Below are 19,751 nucleotides of genomic sequence, written 5' to 3'. Positions count from 1 at the left end.
GCTTGTTTTACTTGGGCCTCTTGTCTTTTTCCTTTTTGAGTTCTGGGCAGTCCTCCTTTATGTGTTATTCTTTTTGACATTGGTAGCATCGAACCTTTTTTTTATTTCTTGAATTTTTTTCTGTTATGCATTTCATTAAATTTGTTAGATTGAATTTTTTTTCTAAATTTCCTTACTATGTAAGCTTCTTAGTCTCCTTCCAGATCCGAGTCTGACTCGGTTTCATCCTTCTTAGTGACTTTTAGTGCCAGATTCTGGCTTGACTCTTTTGTTGTACCTGCACATCGAGTTTCATGTAATTTCAAAGTCGAAAAAAGTTCTTCTAGGGTACTTACCTTCAAGTTCTTCGAGATGTAGTAGGCGTCTATGATCGAAGTCCATTCTAGAGTTCTAGGAAAAGTGTTGAGTACGTAGCGTACTGAGTCTCGGTTGGTTACCGTTTCGCCGAAGTTGGCCAGTCCAGTGATCAGGTCCTTGATCTTCGGTATAGTTGGGCTACCTTCTCATCTTTTTCTAGACAGATGTTCGTTAGCTTGCTCCGAAGAATGTTCCATCGTGTAAGCTTCGCTTTAGATGTTCCTTCATGGAGTTCCAGGAACTTCTCCCAGAGAACTTTTGCTGATGTATAGCTTTCGATGCGATTTACTACTTGAGGCGGCAATACACTTAATAAGTGATATTCTGCTCTGCTGTTGACTAAGACATCACTTTGCTCCTTCGTCCAGAGGTACTTTTCTTTCTCTACGTCTTGCTGATTTTTAGAAACTATAAAACCATACTTAATTATTAAAAGAATTTCAAAGTCAGTTTTTAGGAATATTTTTATTCGATTTTTCTAGTGCGTGAACTCCCCCTCGAACTTTGACGGGGTGAATAGCCTTAGCGACCGACTAGAGGGGGTGAATAGCCCTGAAAAATAAACTCAAATCTTTCTCGATCTATAGCTTGATTAAAATAAACACTTGTATAAAAAAAAATTAAGAAGTTAATTAATTAAAAGAAAGAAGCAAAAAAAAAGATTTACTTGGCTAGCAATAAGAGGATTGCTAATCCAAGACAAATGAAGCTCACTATGAAGATCTCCTTTAGGCAGGGTAGCTTTTTATAATGTTGATAGCTCACACAGTAGTAGACCAAAAAGAGAAATGATTTACAAGTGTTATTTTTGCAACTACTAAAATCAGAGCTGTATTTATAGCATTGATCCAAGTGCATGGAAGGGTTCCGAACGCCTCCGGGTGGATAAAATTTTATCCATGATGCAACGGATCGTGACAGCTCGACAAAAGATAAGTTTCTGGTCCAAGTGCCTAGACTAGGTCCTGGCACCCAGACCGAGCTGAACCAATCCATGACTAGGGCACGCACCCTTGGTGATTCGGGTGTTCGGACCAGAGTCAACTCCCAATTAACTTTCTGTCCGGGTCTTCCACTCCGGTTTCGCTCGTTGGGTGATCTCGGCCATCCGGAATAGAGCTCACTCGAACTCATTTTTTGAACTTCTTGAGCAACCTTCCACCCCGACTTCTCATCCCTCGGAAATGTCACGGCTTCCTTCTCGTCCCTTAAACGTATCGAGCTCGTCGACTATCTTCCATGCCATCCTTCTCACTAGCTATGTTTTTCGCTCAACTTCCTATACTCCTAAGTTCCTGCATACTTAGACAAGGGTTTATAGTCGATCGTTGATGAAGACAATGGTTTATAGTCCCTCAAACGTATCGAGCCCGTCGACTATCTTCCGTGCCATCATTCTCACTAGCTGTGTTTTTCGCTCGACTTCCTATACTCCTAAGTTCTTACATACTTAGACAAGGGTTTATAGTCGATCGTTGATGAAGATAAGAGTTTATAGTCGCCGCTCGACTTTTAACTTGGCTAATCAGCTCAAGAGTTTGGAAAACTTGTTTTTTATTCATGTCTATCCTGCATCCAGAAGGCATATGCACAAATACATCTATATTTACTCACGCACCTCTCATCTTCATCACTCAAGCCTGTATTAGTGTGTTGAGATCCTCTTGCGTCAGTGTCACTGTTGTGAGTCATCCAGCGTCTTCCATCTTCTCGTTATGATGTAGGCTATGTTCCCACAGATGACGCCAAAATGATCCTATCCGAAGGTGTGAAGCTAGAAAGCCGAGGATGTGGCAGTTCCGCCGACTAGATGAAGACCTCGCTCCTCTCTGCAAAACAAAACCAAAACCATGGAAGGAGTCCCTGGCGTTGGCCCTCCGACGATCAAGTTAGAAATAGAAGAAGAAGAGAGTGAAAGTACTAGGGACCGAGATTCATCTTGCTTTTCTTCATACCTGCCATATTCTTTTATACCTTTCTCGGTGGCCCTCCATCTTCTCCGGTTTAATGATATTAATTACTGACGGAAGACATCTTTGTCTTGACTGTTTCTCATTTAATGATAGATAGAGTGTTCTGTTTTGTCTTCTCTTTGTCTAATTAATTAGATGTTTTTTCCTCTTTCATTATTTTATCGGTTCATTATGTATATAATGCCAATGACATACCTCGAGCCGGACGAGTGGCCCACTCGGCTCGGGCTCCTGGCCCACTCGGCTCGGGCTCTTGGCCCGCTCGTCTTCTCTTTCCACCCGGGTTGACCAGTCACTGGTTTACTCAGATGGTCGACCGGACAATGATCCCTCTGATCGACCGATGAACTGCTTCTCGCTCATGTGCGGCCGAGCTTTACTTAAGTCCTGGCATTGACCGTCTTGACTTTGACCTACACTGTCGTAATTGATCTGTATCAGGTAGGCTCCTCCTTATCACCCAACATCAACATAAATAGTTGTCAGAGATCATATTAGTCGATTATTGTCGTTCAACAATCGATTGATGTCTGAAGTAAGGATTTTGACTCAAGGATTCATATAAAAGCAAAAATGAACGTTTGAAGGGGCAGAACTCTAATCTCAAACCAAGATTTTCATGCTATTTGAATGCCGAGAAGCTTTTGAGCCTAACCTCCATCTTTGGTGCACGCATTTGAAAAAGAATAAGCTACATCTATCAAATAAATCATTGTAATATATTCTTACTTCATCTTCTTTTACAACACATTGTAAGACTAAGCTACATCTATCAAGTAAATCATTCTAATATATTCTTGCTTATCTTCTTTTATATTGTGTTGTAAGATTATTATAGAAGATTTCTTCATCTTCAATTATAAAGCTGAGAAGAAGGATTTTATTAGTAGAAGTGGAGAGTTAAGAGTAGATGTTTGAATTAGTTATCTCAAGGAATCGAATACCAAATAAAATCATCTAAGTTAACATTCTGTGTGTGTTGTGCTCGTTTTGTTTCGGAGTTTTCACCCAATCTCAATAAGAGTGATTTGATTTATTTATCATCCTTTCTAGCCCGCAATATCCTAATATTAATATTATTTCGTGTCTTTCCTGAAAAAAAATATAATTCTATGTTAGAATTAACCTTTACAATAATCATATTTTATCCAATATCAAATAATAATATCATATGTGGTTTAGTGTTCGATAATTATATATTTATACATATACTATGAAATTTTAAGAAATTTCGATAGACTCGTACCATCGTAGGCTATCCAATCCTGATCGCAATTGGATCTTACATGTCCAATCCTAGCTATGCCTATAAATACTAGGGGTATGTGTATCTTTACCTCAATTGCCACTTCATGGGTAGGTTTCACGTCTCTACTCCAGCGTCCAACTCAGCAACCGCATGCGGTTGGATTTGGATTTTTTTTAAGCGTTTAAGCTACAAAATAATAATAATAAATATATATAAATATTTGGTAAATTAATTTTTTTTATAACTCAGATTGTCAAATTGTTACGACGACTCAGCTAATTTTGGAGACGACAAATTTAATCTCAAAAGAGTTTTCAATCGGCCGCTATAATAAATCATAAAACTATTATAATAAATCGTCCATATATGACAGTACAGCATCGAATCGCTACTTCATTCATTCATTCATGCAAATAAATTTATAGATTGTTTTCACCAATAATGAGTGTAGTACTTCGGTCACGCCCGTTCCGTTCGATTTAATTCATTAAATTCAGCGTCAGCTCACGTTGAGTGTCGAGCACACCCAGCTTTGGCATGGAATGAATGCAGCACCTGCACTGACCTGCACTTTTCATAAACCATCACGTGTCATCCCGTGTTTTTCTCTGTGGGTTTCTTAATTACCTGTCCAGTGGCCACAGACACTTAGTGACATTATCAATTACACTAACACACAGTTCTACTATATCCAGTCATCAATTAACACTTAAAAAATAACAATAAAACAACACCTAAACATCACGCGCAGTTCCACTAAAAGTAGCTGACCAAAAAAAAACAAGACACGGACTAATTAACCTTTAACAGCGTCATTAAGACCACCTAATTACTACCCTGCACGCATATTAAAGCTCAAAACTAATAATAGTCGATGGGCGGCCTAATCAGCCTCGCTTGAGCCGGCCTTCGTTGGCCTGCTTGAAGAGCTGGGCCTGGGCCGAGGCCTCTTTGTCCGACACGACCGCCGCCCGGAATGAGTCCCTCACCTGCTCGCCCGTGAAGTAGAAGTGGTGGTCCACCAGCGAGTTGAGGAACGCGGCGGTGGCCTCGCGGTAGAGTTCGCCAATCCCGTCGCGCCGCGTGTTCGCCAGCGCGTCCATCACGGTCGGGTTCGTGCTCGCGAAAGCCGCCGGGTTGGGCAGGCCGAAGATCTGGGCCACCGGGCACCAGAACCCAAATAAGGACCAAATAGCGTTCGGATGGCATCTCCAATAGCTACAAAATTACATTATATTTATTTTTATATATAAAAATATAAATATAAATATATATATAATTTCATACTCGAAAGTGAACGGAGGGCAATTAGGGTCGACGGGAGTGAACGGAGTCCCCGGAGGCACCACCACGGGAGTCGTTGGCGTTGGCACCACCACGGGAGTCGTTGGCGTAGGCACCACAACGGGAGTCGTTGGCGTAGGCACCACCACGGGAGTCGACGACGGCGGGTTGTAGTACCCTCCGCCGCCTCCGGACGGCGGCGCGTCTCCGCCGGTGGACGGCGGGCTGTAATACCCTCCGCCGCCTCCCGATGGCGGTGAGCCATGGGAGGCCGGTGCGTCGCCGCCGGTGGACGGCGGGTTCGTGGTCGGAGTACCGGAGCCGCGATGAGAACCTGCATGCAATGCATGCACGTAACGACATACGTCATTTAGCTTCCAAAAACAAAACAAAACAAAACAAAAAAGAAAAAGGAAAAGAAAAAGAAAAAACACTTTTTCATCAGCAAAAAACATTACGATGGGGACTTGTTGTGGAAGGAGGGGAGTAGTAAGCCTTGCTGTCAGCAGCAGCACCAGCTTCAAAGCCTCTACACATGGCCCGACTAGTGAGGGCCGAGCAAATCACTAAGAAACACATCATCTTCTTCACAGTAGTCCCCATGCTGTAAGCTCGATCGAGTTTGAGCTGATGAAGCTCAATTAGGTCAAGGAAGATGAGTGAAGTGAGACTAATGTCTGGTGGCCAATTTATAGACAGATGAATTGTTCAAGGAGAAGGGAGATCTACCATCTATAGCGTGTGTGAGTGGTTGCGAGAGGGTCGTTGTGAGTAATAAATGGAGTGTGAAGAGGGGAGAGTGAGTGGTTGGTGCGAGGCAGGAGGGTGCATTCAAGTGAGCTGTAGGGTTAATTAATACTACTGTGGGAGGGTTTAGGGTTTAGTGGACAGTTCTGCCTCCCTTAGATTCCCACATTTATTGCTATCTTTATTCTATTGATATTGATAATTAAACCATATTTCATTAAGCCTCCCATTTCTATATATATATATCATATTTCATTAAGCCTCCCATTTCTATATATATACATATATAATATTTTGATAGACTGGGGACTTTACTTTGCGGATTTGTCTAGACTAGACTCGAGGTACTTGGAATTAATCCAGATGTCTGTGTGTAAATTGATCTAGTGTCTGGAATGAATCCAGACGTCTAAACTCCTTCAGTAATTTTTTAATTTATTTTAGAGAGAGAGAGAGAGAAATGTTCTCCTGCGGTGTAATTCTTGCGGTTTGGTGCGGTAGAGATGATTTGACATTCCACGTCAAAGCCAAAAAAAAAAACGCGGCATCATCTCTCTTCTCGTCTTCTTCGCCGACCTCGTGAAGATCAGCTGCAACCGCGGGGAGAAGCGGAGAGATCGCGGCTGCGGTAGTGATTTTTCCTTTTATATTTTTTTTTGCTTACGTGGCGCGTCCAGCTCATCATAGCCGCACCAAACCGCAGGTGAGCGAAATCGTATATATATATATATATACACACACACACACATACCTGTTCGAAAGCAAGGAAGATGACAAGTTAGGGATGTGGCTGAAAGTTTGACGCGACGAAGACTCTTTGCTATCCTGTAGCACAAAAGCATCAGTACCGGACCGAGAAAGGGTTCTTGATGTTGGCCATCCGAAGCTCAAATCAGTCTCCAATGATATAGAAAAAATGAAGAACTGTAGCTAAAGTGGATAGTAAACAAAGTTGCACATACCTCTGCCTATAGATGGGAACCCCTTTTATAGCGTCATTTTAGTGTTCGTGTATGCATCTCAAAGTGTAGATACGTTTTCTTAAGAGTCCTAGGAAAAGACAAGTCAAAATGTAAAATACCGAAAATAGACGAATATTAGTAAGGGAATTTTCTGAAATTTTTAGAAATTTTTTAGGAATTTTTCGGAGCTCGTACAGACGAGATAGCGGGGATGGAAACGGGGCCCGGAAAAGCCTGTTTAGGCTGCCCCATTTTAATGAGGAAAAGTTTTATTTTCTTAATTTTTTTCCTATTTCCCTTTTCTTTATTTCTTTTCCCTGTGCTTCTTCCCCCGCGTGCTCGCGTGCCCGAGCCCCTCACGCGATCTCCCTCTTCTCGCGTCGAGCCATCACCTTCTTTGCCCTAACCGCCGGCCGCGGCAGTTTTCTTCTCCTTCCCTTTTATTCGTCACTTCCTCCCGAGCCACACACCTTAGCCCTCTTCCTCACTTCCTCTTGAGCCGCACTCGACGTCTTCTTCTTCCTCTTTCCCCAAGCGCCGGCGACGAATCTGCCATCGCCGATCCACTGTCACCCTTGTGTGTCGACGCCGCCGCCGACTCTTGACCCGAGCAGCACCGCAACACCCTTTGCCCCAGTGCCGAGCCGTCCAATTCCGTGCCCTATTTTAGGTTCACAGTCAGCCGACTCTCCTTCTCCACGCCATGCCCTAGGTTTCTTCATGCTGCCGGATCCAAACAAGACAGCAGTGAGGTGAGCAATCATCAGTGATTTCATTAGGAAGGTCCCACAGTCCTGATCGGTTGGTGCCACTATCGTTTTCGTGAGGCCAGCATCGTTCACAGGCGAGCCACGACTCTGATCACCCTGTTCCGACAGAGAGGAGGCTGTGGTCACAAGATTAAGGTAAGTGATTTAAATATGGTATTAGAGTTGGGCAGTTGATTCATTTGTAGTGTTGATTCTGGATTGTTGTTTGGAAGGCAGTGACATAGTGTTGCTCCAATCGATGTTGCCACCTCAATCAGCTTGCTACGGTTTTGGACTAGGGTAAGGTTTGTATAAAAGTAAATTTATGCCAAATTATATCCACTGTTATGTTAGCTATATGAGATAGATTCCAGTGTTTAAGTTTGAAGTGTTAATTGTGAGCAAAGGATTGATTCATTTTTGGATATTGAGGTTGCTAATCTGTATAGCTTGTTTAATGGGTGATTAGTTGTTTATGTGTTAATAAGGGTTAATGAAGCTAACCCTAGATGATCGGTGGATTAGGAATTTGTTTATAATTAAATTAGCTAAACTGTACGATTTACCACAGGACTTTGACGCGAGACGAGTATCTCGATTACCAGATTTGGACTTTTTGATTGGAGGCGGGTACTTTTGACTTTATGTCGTTCGATATGCATAGTAGTGAATTTAACAAATTACAATAATTATGTTTCTTATCTGTTTCGGTTAGTCACTACTCGATACTTGTTACATGCTTGGTTGATACTTGTTTTGCATCTCATGTTATTCCTTACCTGCTTATACATGCTTATAGGGGGTAGTGATATACCATGCTTCACCATGTTCAGGACCTAGGTTTTATACCTTGTCTTATCTGTGTATCTTTGATTTGATTCATTGACCTAAGGTGCACCTTCTATATATATAGGGATTAGCTCAAGATATTTCCATGGTTAGTATCATGCACCATTTGCATGATTGCATGCTGTGCGATAGTCCGCTCCATTATTGTTGAGCACATCGTCAGTTACATGGATCTGCACACACCACCACTCATGGGTTAGTGGTCGATACAGGCAGAGTGTGTTGCAGCAGGGACTTTGTTTGACTTCGTTGGTCCGCTCATGGGTAGTGTGACGCAGCGTGGTAGCCGGCAGAGATTCCTCCCCGTCATCGTGTACCGGGAGTTGAGAGCATTGCGCTCCCCCATTTATGATTTGGGGTAGGAGGATAGGTGTACTCCGACAGCATCCCGTCCACTCGGTCACTCATCAGGAGCAGTGACGACAGAGTGCACGGTTGTCACAGCTATACCCACTCTGTCTCACTATTGTGTGTGAGATGGTTGACTGGCGTCAGGGGTGACCAGGACGCATCATTGGCATCATACGCATTGTTGCATTTATTTCTTGTGATTGTGTTTGCTGCATTTATTTGCTGCATTTTGGTTGGATGACCATGCTTGACATGCATACAGGATTTCTATACCTCTCGGACTGTTTATCCTTGTACCAGGTCTTGATTAGTATAGTATTCTCCTGTTTATTTCTGTTTGCATTTACCTTTATTACGTCAAGAGACTGTACACATGATTAGTGCTAGATGTTATTTTCTTATTATGTATATCAGTTGTTACCCACTGAGGAGTTGACTCACCCCGTGGATATTTACTATTTTCAGGATGATGCTGTCAGGAGAGGGTTCCAGTTGCTAGTCCCCTGTAGCCATGAGGATGTTTATTTATATGATCCTGTCCGAACGCTGAATCAACGGACGCTGGGCACGTGGCGCTCTTCGAACTGTTGACGTGGATATTCGCCCGGTTGTACGGACCTCCGGCGAACCTGCAAGTAAGTCGGGCCGGGAAGGGGTTCCCGGCGACGACCCTCCAACGCTCAAGTCAGGCAGACGAAAAATAAGAAGGTGGCTTCTAGGATCAGAGATCTCATACCTCCGGTGAAGTCTAAGGGCTCTGATAGAGTTATGGGAGCTTGATGCACACAAACCGAGGTGTACACGTGTCATACACCATACCGCAGCATGGGCGTGTCAGAAGAGCATGTCTGACGCCATACTGCTACAGTATGAGCGTCTCCTTGATGGGACAGCAGAACCTTTTGTCGTACGATACTGAGTATGGCCTGGTCTTCGAACATGCCTGTTGTCAGCAACAGGGGTTACTAAGATGACGTCCCCACTGTCCCATACTCTTTGACTTCCTCTTCCCGGATCGACCATCAAGCCGCTCGGCCAGAATATTCGCCTTTGGTATGGCGCAGTTGGTCGTCCGTCCGAGAAGGTTCAAGGTCGTCACCTGCTCGGCTCTCATAGCCTGACACCCTGGCCGAGCAGGCAGACTGCTCGGCCTTTACTCTTGCCGTATACCGCGGCCGAGCGGACTATCCGCTCGACCATATGATCTTCTTTCCTTCATTGGAAATCTGGGCTCACGGCCAGATGGTTGTTCTCTCGGATGAAGGTCATTGCCTAATGATCGGCCTGTCCCGCCCGCTCGTCGAGCCCATGGGGTTGACCCCCCTTTGACTATTGACCTCCACGTGTCGTTGACCTTTCCCTTATGAGGGCCCCGGGGCCTTACCACCGGATCATTATACTTTGGTTTTATGTACTAGACTATGTTTGGACTGGTTACGTTTTGATACTTGGATCTTGTGAATGGATTTGTTTTTACTTATCAATGGGTTTGGATTTGGATTTGTTTTACTACATATGTCTGCCTAGACGGCAGAAGAGGTAAGTTGATTTGATCATCGGATTTGTGTTTTATGGGTGCAGTTGAGTAGGGTGGATTTTGAGTCATATTATCATTGCTTATTAAACTGCGTGGATGTCTATATGTTGTGGTTTGTTTATTATTGTTATTTATTCCAGCCGCATGTGGCTGAGGTATATGGTGATGTAGTAAAGTTTCAGATTGTCCGTCGTACAGGGGAGATGCTACCGAAATTTTTTCGGACAGGGACTCCTCCGGGGCGTGACACAAAAAGTGTCTCTGACATCATTCCTTAAACAATCATGCAACTTGCCCCCAGGGCGTAGCGCAGACGGTGGGCGCATGGTATCTCTGGCGTAATAGCCAGGGGTCGATTCTCAGGAACTGACGACCTGGGGTTTACCCCGTCATGCGCCTATGGCCTGTGTACCTGCATGAACCTCCCTCCATATCCGTGGGACCGGCACTAGGGGGGCCGCTAAGGTAGCGGATCTACCTTTTTAAACAATCATGCAACTCTCAGATGTGACAACTTAGAAGTTTCCAAAGTACAATTTACCTACTGGACATGCTCTGTTGTTAGTGACACAAACTCTCAAAAGGATATAATAAGATATTCAGTAAGTCCACATGCGGCTGATCAACCGCTATTCGGCTGGATAGTCTTCGTCCGGGCGTAATATGCGGTATTATTGTCCTGCTTTTCGTTCGGTTGTACAATCATTGAAGGGCTGCCCTTTGTCCAATCGGGCACGCCTCCCGCCCAGGGGTAGTGGTCCGGGAGAATTGCTATTTAGCCATTAACCTTCATCACGGGCCATCCTAGAGCAGTAGTTTGGGCATACCTTGGGCTGTCTGGGTGGTCACGCCTGGCCGAACAGGCGATGCCGCCTCTTGGCTTAATTGGTATGCTTCCTAGGCCTAGGCCTTTGATTGCTCTGACTTTGACCTCCACATCCACTGCTTTTCTTCTACTTTGACCCATTGGTAGGACCCTTCTTTGTCACCACATCACAAGTTTTCACCTCAAGTCTAGTCGAAGGAGGTAGCAAGTCCAACTGACTAGACATTTGGTGTGACCTATCCTTCTTTCCTTCCCTAAGGGGGTGGTAACCCTAGGTGATGGAAACCCTAAGGGGTGGTAACCTTAGGTCCTAGGGGTGGTAACCCTAGGTGGTGGAAACCCTAAGGGACGATAGCCTTAGGTCCTAAGGGATGGTAACCTTAGGTGATGAAAACCTAAGGGGCGATAACCTTAGGTCCTAGGGGGTGGTAACTCTAGGCTATGGAAAATCCTAGGGGGTGGTAACCCTAGGTTCTAGGGGGCGGTAACCCTAAGCTGAGGAAAACTCTAGGGGTGGTAACCCTAGGCAGAAAGTCCAGTTGGTCTGGAGGATCAATCTGGTAAACAGGTAAACTCTCCTGAGTGGAGTAGGTGTGGATGTGTTCTTCGGTGAGGGAATAGTAGACGTCGGTTCTACCTAGAGTTTTCGGAAGTGAAATCCAAAGTTAGAATCGGACAGTCCAGAGACTGTCAAAATAAGTTTCTATTTATTTTATTTTGTTGTACTAACTTTGTTTTGCAAAGTATACTTTGTTTATAGACTAACATGCCTTGTAGGACGGAAATTGCACAAGAAAAGCCTCGGATGAATAGTCCCGAGGTGCCCTCCATAGAGCTTGGAGGTGCCTCGGGTGACTTGGTCGACAACCTTGCAGCAAGGCGCGAGGGCGCCCTCCATGGAGCTTGGAGGCGCCCTGGACGCTGCTTGGAGGGCGCCCTCCATGGAGCTTGGAGGCGCCCTCAGGTGGATAAGCAGCGAAGATGCAGGAGCTTATCAATGCAGCTGACTCGATGGGTTGGAGGCACCCTCCATGCGGTCGGAGGGGCCCTCAACATGCTACTTAAGCCTAGTTTGAGCAGCAGCTTAGAGATAACAAAAAATCGCAACCCTTCTTCCGTGTGCTGCTCAAAGAACGATCCAACAAAGCTGTAATTCGACTCCGACGACTAGAAGCTTCAAGTTTATTGATTTTAGTCGTGGTATATTTTACTGCATTTATTTAACTGTACTTAGAATTGTAATATTTCGAATTGATAGTGATTGCCCAAAGTAAACACTCAATGAATGTGAGCCTTGGAGTAAGAGTCGCCACAGGCTCCGAACCAAGTAAAACTCTCGGTGTTCGAGTATTGTTTTATTTTTTTCGCTACATGTTTTACTCTAACGAATGAATTAGCTACGAGTGCTATTCACCCCCCCTCCCTCTAGCGCTTTCGATCCTACAATTGGTATCAGAACGAGGTCGCTCTGAATCGGTACAACTACCGTTCGAGCATTCTTATTCATCGCTTTTTCGTCATTTTTTCCCTCCAAAACTATTTTTGAAAATTTTATTTTTATAGTTTCACCATTGGTCGGTATTAGTGAAATATTGTATTTTCAAAAATTTGTAATAGTATTTTTTAAAAATATTTTTATTGATATTTTATTTTTTTTTAATTAGTGAATTGCTAGTTTTATTTTTCTCCTGCACTACTAATCCAAGATCAAGTCTTGGAACATTCGTATTTTTTTTCTTGTGTGCGAGATTCTATTTCAATGGCCCATCAAGAAGGCTATAGCACAACTCATCCGCCTCTCTCCTCCGGCGAAGACTTCGGCTACTGAAAGGGCCGAATGGAGTACCATCTGAACACTCAGGTGGAAATATGGATAATAATCCAGACTGGATTCACATTTCCCACCCGAACCCTACTATAAATGGGACGCACCAAGCCACAAGAAGATTGAAGTCAATGCAAAAGCAACCTGCACTCTCCAATGTGGCCTAAGCAAAGAAGAGATGAACCGGGGTGGTCCCTTTAACAGTGCAAAGGAGTTGTGGGAAAAATTGATCGAGTTGCACGAGGGTACTTTCGATACCAAGGTAAGCAAATGAGACGTAATTTTAAATAAATTATATAATATAAAAATACAGGAAGGTGAGTCAACGAGCCAGCTTCATACTCGCATACAAGATCTACTGATTAGACTCCATGCGATCAGACAGAAGGTGGAGAACCGCGATGTAATAGAGTACGCACTAAACGCTTTTCCGAGGAATACATTATGGGCATCAATGGTGGATACCTATAAAATATCTAAGGATTTGTCGTTAATTAGATTAGATGAACTATTTTTTGAATTTGAGTTACATGAGCAGACTAATACTACAAGGGTCGAGAAAGGTATTGTCTTGATTGCATGTATGAGCAGAACCCAGGAAGCAAAAGCAAAGCACAGAACTGAACCCGAGTACGAAGAAGAACCTAACTCAGATGACGACGAAGACGAAATCACCACCGAACTAATCAAATTAGTTCGGAAAACACTAAAGAAGAAGAAGAAGCACGAAACAAGGAAAGCCTTCAAGGCAACGTGGTCCAAATCATCGAAAGAGTCTAACGAAGAAGAACACGAGCAAGCAAGCTTCCTTGCTCTAGCGGTACAAGCGTACGTTGCCGAAATCGAGTCCGAGCCTGATATCGAGAGCGAATTGGAAACCGAGTCCAAGCGAAGCCACGGATCCGTATTCGTTTCCAAATGGCCTAACCCCACTGTAAATTCTCTATTCGCTGGTACTCAAGTAGATGATCTAAAAAAGTTAGTTTCATATCTATTAAAGAAATTGGCCAAATCTAACATCCGGGTCAAGTCACTCTAAAAGGAGGTAACAATTCTTAAGGAGGAGACTAACCTAAGTTCTTTAACTTAGCCAGTTCAAATTAGAAGTTCAACTCAAGTCCAACAACTCAAGTAGATTCATTTGTTTTCTCTTGTTCACTGGTTTTTCCCTTGGTTTGAACAAAGTAAGGTGATGCTTCACTTCAAGGGTCTGGTCACCTCTCTAATTTTGGTTGTTGATTCCATTTGATGGGCATGATTGCCATTGGTTTAGGGTAGAAGCTAATATTGAGAACCAGGAGGGAAAATGTATAAAGGGTTTAATTAAAAATGAGAGCAATGGGGTAAATTCCTATCTATTAGGGAGTTTAAACAAATGAATATGTTTGTCAAGAAATGGGAACATATTTTATCTGACATAGGGACCGATGAGGGAGTTGGAATTGTCATTGGGGATTTAAAAACAACTTCCCCTTATTTAAACCCATAAAAAAAATTAATGCTAAATTAAGAATTTCTATTTGTTCCTTGAATATTGCATTTTTATCCAATTTTTTTTTTTTTCAAATTCTTCTTTAGAGCATGAATTTTTTAGTTCATATTTAATATTTTTTTTAATTCCATGTATTTATTTCTAACCTGCATAATGATCTAGAAAGTATTTTAATTGTATCATACAATTTATCTGAGGGTAGATTATATACCTCACATACTTTTTTGAATTCATATGATGAAGCTACCCATTGCTTTCTTTTGATGATGTGCCTTTTGACTATTCTTCTTGATGAGTACTTGACATCAGTGCAAGACTAGCTACCTACTCCATTTCTAAATCTTTGAAGATGAGGTGTCATTCCATGTTGTTTTTAGGATTCTTTCTTTGAGCTTCACCTTATCTTTCCCATTCTGTTTTGTCTTTTTAATGAACTTGGGGTAGTTGTTCTTGATGTGACCCTCCTTATCACAGTTGAAGCACTTCTCCTTCCTTTTTGGCTTTTGTTTTAGCAACTTTGATGCTTGCCTCCTCAAAATTGTTAGCCATAAAATACCTTTTCATCTTTCTTACCAATTAGGCTTGTTCATCACCATTGATTGATGACTCCAAATCTAACTTGTTCTTCATTGCTTGTAGAGCAATATTGCAGTTCGATACTCTTATTTCTTTTAAACTTCACCTATACTCATATAATTCCATGGTTCAACAAAATTCTTCTAACTAGTTACTTTGAAATTCTTTAAAATATAGTAGGAGTCTACTATCAATACTCATTTTTAAGTTCTCAAGAAGGAATTGAAAGCATATGTGAGGATGTCTCGATTTGGAACTATTTTTCTAAGGTTGTTGAGGCTGGTAAGGATCTCTTTTATCTTCGCATGTAGCTATGTAATATTTTCTTTCTTTCTAATATAAGGTTGTTGAGTTGATTTCTTAACAAATCTCATTTGACCAACTTCACCTTCGAAGTACCTTCATGAAACACTTGGAATATTTTTCTTAAAATTCTTTGATAGAGTTGTAGGAGACAATCGAATTAAGTTCCTACTATACATTGAACTCTTCTCATTCCTTTTTGGTTTATTTATGCTCCTTGAGTTCATCTCCGTCTTCATTGTTAGGCACTTTAAAATCATACTATTGGTCCCGTGCGGCCAGCACGAGGGGGGGGGGGGGGGGGGGGGGGAATTGCCTACAAAATAAAATTCAACTCTTTATCAATTTTTGACTTGATTTTTAAGCACAATTAAATTAAGTAAAAGAAAACTGAACAACTAAAATTAATAAGAGGCAAGGAATTACTTGGCTACAACTTAAGTAATTGTTAATCCAAGACTTTGAAAAGTGCTCCACTAGAAAGACTCTTTTGTTAAAGGTGGAGTAGCCTCTTATAGACATTGACAGCTTATATGAAAGACTAGGAAGTGAATACAAGACTTGTAGCTTAGTTGTTGAATAATTCCTAACTCAAGGGGTGTTTTTATAGCCCATGGAAAACTCTATTATTCGTAGCTTGAAGCTGCCTTCAAGTGAGTCCAAGACACCTTCATTATGCTAAGTTTTATCTTCGGTTAACGGCTATAGAAGGCACCTCCAACAAGCTGGAAGGCGCCTTCCAAACCATTAAAGGTGCCTTCCCTGAGGTAGATCAACTTCTTTGTTGATCTTCTTCACGTTAGTGATGCTCTGGTCAACCGGAGTGAGCTCATCCGAACCGAACTCCGACCTTCTCCTCGAGCAGGCTTCCTCTCTGGCTTCTTGTCCATCAAACATCACACACGTCCTTCTTGTTCGCCGATGTACTCTTTCATAGCACCTTGTCCCTCGGATGCACTGAGCATGTCGGCTCCTTTCCCATGTCATCTTTCTCGCTAGTTACGTCTTTCGCTCGACTTCTTATGCTACTAAGTTCCTACACATTTAGACACAAGGCATCAAAGATAAATAGAACCTAACTTAACTTGGTTGCTCATATCAAAACTACTACGGGGTACTTACGCATACTTTATATACATCATTATTTCAAAATCGATTTTAAAAAATAATCTCTATATTTTTCTTTCATACGGTGAACTCGCCCTCGGACTTTAGTGGATAAATGCTTGTACTCGCCATTCCTTTCAATCTAGTTGCCTAGTTGGTGATTAGCCTTTCTAGGCTCTCCGGCTCTATTACAACGTGTTGGGTGATATTAATGTGGAAGTAGTTCGAATAGCTAGAGGAGACTGAAGAGGGGTGAATAGTAATAATCAAATTAAAATTCCATTTTCTCTTTCTATCGACTTAGTAATGACACATATATTATTTAATTAAATGAAACATCTAAAAGACAGAGACCGATGATTTATTTGGTTTACAACCCTCGAGTTGTTATTCCAAAAACTATGTATTATGTCCAAAAAGATTCATATATTTTTACAATAGTATGATATTGTTCATTTTAGGTCTAATCCTTCATAGTTTTATTTTTGGGCTCTACCTAAAAGGTCTCGTACCAATGAAGATATCTTCATCTTTTTAAATCCATGTTCTTTTCTATGTCTTTCTAATTTGAGACTTTGATTGTATCCCCAACAATTCTCCTTTCAAACGAAAGACCACCATTATTCTCTTGGTTCAAACCTCCCCACAATCATCCGGTCACTCTAGACCTGCTTTTGGTCTCCCCGAAAACATCTGATTACTTTGATCTACTCCAACCTTCCTCGTAAGCATCCCATCACTTTTGTCCTGCTTCAGACCTCCCTACAAGCATCCGATTATCCTAATCTGCTTCGGGCCTCTCTATAAGCATTCGATCATTCTGATTTGCTCCGGACCTTCCTACAACTTCATTCAAGATCATAACCCACAGGTCCCAGGATTAGAATCTGGCTCTAATACCATTTGTTGTGTCCAAAAGGATTCATACATTTCTATAATAGTATGATATTGTCCACTTTGATCCTAAACACTCTTGATTTTATTTTGGGGCTCTACCTAAAATGCCTCATACAAATGAAAATATCTTTATTTTTTTAATCCTATGATCTTTTCTATGTCTTTCTAATATAAAATTTTGATTGTATCCTCAACACTAAGCACAAATGTACACTATGTTCTTCTATTTGGAAACTTACTTGAGGCGAAGAAGCCTCTTACAATGATTGAGTACAAAAGCAATAAACTAAAAACAAAAGTATTTGAATGTGTTGTCTTTTCATTTTTAAGATTCAATCATATTTATAACATTCATCTTAATCTAACCGTTATGCAAACGTGACACATTAAGGTTGATTGGAAAGCCTCTGGTCCATTGGAGTTTCTTGAAGTGGCTCTAAGCTTTTATGACTTAGTGAACTTCGACGCTTGGAAACTACAGACAATTGTCATTCTGATCCATTTCAACAACGGTTCATGATGACTCAATAACGGCTTCCGATAGCTAGCCTAAAATACATTCGATCGCCTAGAACATGATCATTTTTTGTACTTGACATTCACTGATCCTATCTTCTTTGGTCACTTAGGTGATTCTTCGGTCGCTCGAAACTGAGCTCACCCACATTCAATTCTGATCACCTTGAGCACACGTTTTTTTTACTTCTCATCTCTCTGATGCACCGAGCTCTTCCAGTTCATTCCTTGTGTGTCCTTCTCACTTCATTGAAGTACTCTTCCATAATTTTTCATACCTCGAATGCACTGAATCTCTTGGCTCATTCCCGATATCATCCTTCACACTCACAACTGCTATCATCTTTGATATCTATGTATTTTTCTAAGTCCCTTATTTAGACACATATATAAAAATACAATAATATCTAATTTAAATCTTATTTGACAACACATACAATACTCGTGGTGGCAAAAGGCGAATACGCTCGCCCCCAATGCCCCCGCCAACCCGTCCCAAGGTCAACATGGAGGAGGTAAATCACGAGCGGCTACTAGTCTTTGGAATAGTGAATAACACATAAGGGAGGTATTTACCTCGACTTTACCAAGATTTGAACCCCAGACCTCATGGTGAGAATACCTCATGCGCTAGCCACTAGACCCATTCGAAGGGGCAACACATACAATACTCGTGATTCTACTGCTTGGGGTTCTAATAAAAGTTTCCATTCTTTTAAACAAAGAATACAAATTAATGTAGCGTGGTTTTGAATCTCGGATTTCTAGTTAATCATCTCTAATTCATATGATAGATGACTCTACACAAGTATCTATTTGCTTTTATTTTTCATTTACCATGCAATCAAGCGAAGCAATCTCTCTCTGTATTTTTAGTTACGACTTAGGATTCAGGGAAATACAAAAAAGAATGAAGCACTGGTATACAAACCGTTTACTTAATTGAGAGTCGAAATATAAAAATAAAACTACCTTTAGGAAGTGAAGGATATTAATGATTTTAGAAAAATGTAGAGTTTCCAACGAATCTAATATTAGTTGGAAATTTCCAACGAATTGGCAGATTCGTTGGAAATCTCCAACGACTTTCAGATTCGTTACAAAGTATGCAATGTCTTAAAAATCCGTTTGACCGACCTAGAGACCTCAGAATCGGATGAAACAAGTTCCTATGCGCTCCTCTTGGTCTCCTGATTCTATAGATGAGCTCAAATATTTTTTTGAAATAAGATGAATTTTTAACATCTAGGTCAATTGGATGAATTTGAATCATTAGCATGGAAGTGTTAGAGTTTTAAATCAAATTGAAGTATAGTTGAACTTGTTAGATTTACAAAATAATGTTCAAGTGGTCAGAACGAGGCAAAATTAGTTTGTTTGCATTCGTAAGATTCTCGTGATTATATCCATGAATTAAAAATAATTTTGGAGCTAATTTATTTTTATCTGTGAATTTTAAAACCTGAATTTAATTTTCCTAACACAATGGGGATTGAAAAAATAAAGGAAAAATATATGAGGTAAAAAAATATTTGAGGAGATATATAAAATCAGGATAAATAAGGAGCACATAGGAACTGGTTTCATCCAATTCCGAGGTCTCTAGGTCGGTCAACCGTGATTTAGGAAAATGTAGAGTTTCCAACGAATCTGAAATTCGTTGGAAATTTCCAACGAATTCCAGATTCGTTACAAAGTATGCAATGTCTTAAAAATCCATTTGACTGACCTAGAGACATCGAAATCGGATAAAACAAGTTCCTATATACTCCTCTTGGTCTCCTGATTCTATAAATGAGCTCAAATAATTTTTTTGACATAAGATGAATTTTTAACATCTAGCTAAAGTGGATGAATTTGAATTTTGCATGAAAGTGTTAGAGTTTTAAATCAACTTGAAATATAGTTGAACTTGTTAGATTTACAAAATAATGTTCGAGTGCTCAGAATGAGGTGAAATTAGTTTGTTTACGTTTGTAAGGTTCTCGTGATTATATCCATGAATTAAAAATAATTTTGGAGCTAATTTATTTTGATTTGTGAATTTTTAAACCCGAATTTAATTTTTCTAACATATTGGGGATTGAAAAAACAAAGAAAAAAATATATGAAATAAAAAAAAATATTTGAGAACATATATAAAATCAGGAT

The 19,751-nt window shown here is 41.2% G+C and overlaps 1 protein-coding gene across 1 annotated transcript; it reads right to left on the bottom strand.

Annotated features, from left to right (window-relative positions):
* Positions 1–4,262: 4,262 nt before the first annotated feature.
* LOC122049663 (protodermal factor 1-like) lies at positions 4,263–5,554 on the bottom strand. Its single transcript, XM_042611022.1, has 3 exons — positions 5,322–5,554; positions 4,867–5,197; positions 4,263–4,797 (listed from the first exon to the last, which is right to left on the bottom strand). Exons 1-3 carry the CDS (start codon positions 5,464–5,466, stop codon positions 4,467–4,469), a joined length of 807 nt encoding a protein of 268 aa, XP_042466956.1. The 5' UTR covers positions 5,467–5,554; the 3' UTR covers positions 4,263–4,466.
* Positions 5,555–19,751: the final 14,197 nt, after the last annotated feature.

The sequence above is a fragment of the Zingiber officinale genome, chromosome 2B, assembly GCF_018446385.1.
Source record: "Zingiber officinale cultivar Zhangliang chromosome 2B, Zo_v1.1, whole genome shotgun sequence".
Classification (NCBI taxonomy): domain Eukaryota; kingdom Viridiplantae; phylum Streptophyta; class Magnoliopsida; order Zingiberales; family Zingiberaceae; genus Zingiber; species Zingiber officinale.
Note: the sequence above shows the minus strand (reverse complement) of the source record. Positions and strands in the feature narration are given on the sequence as shown.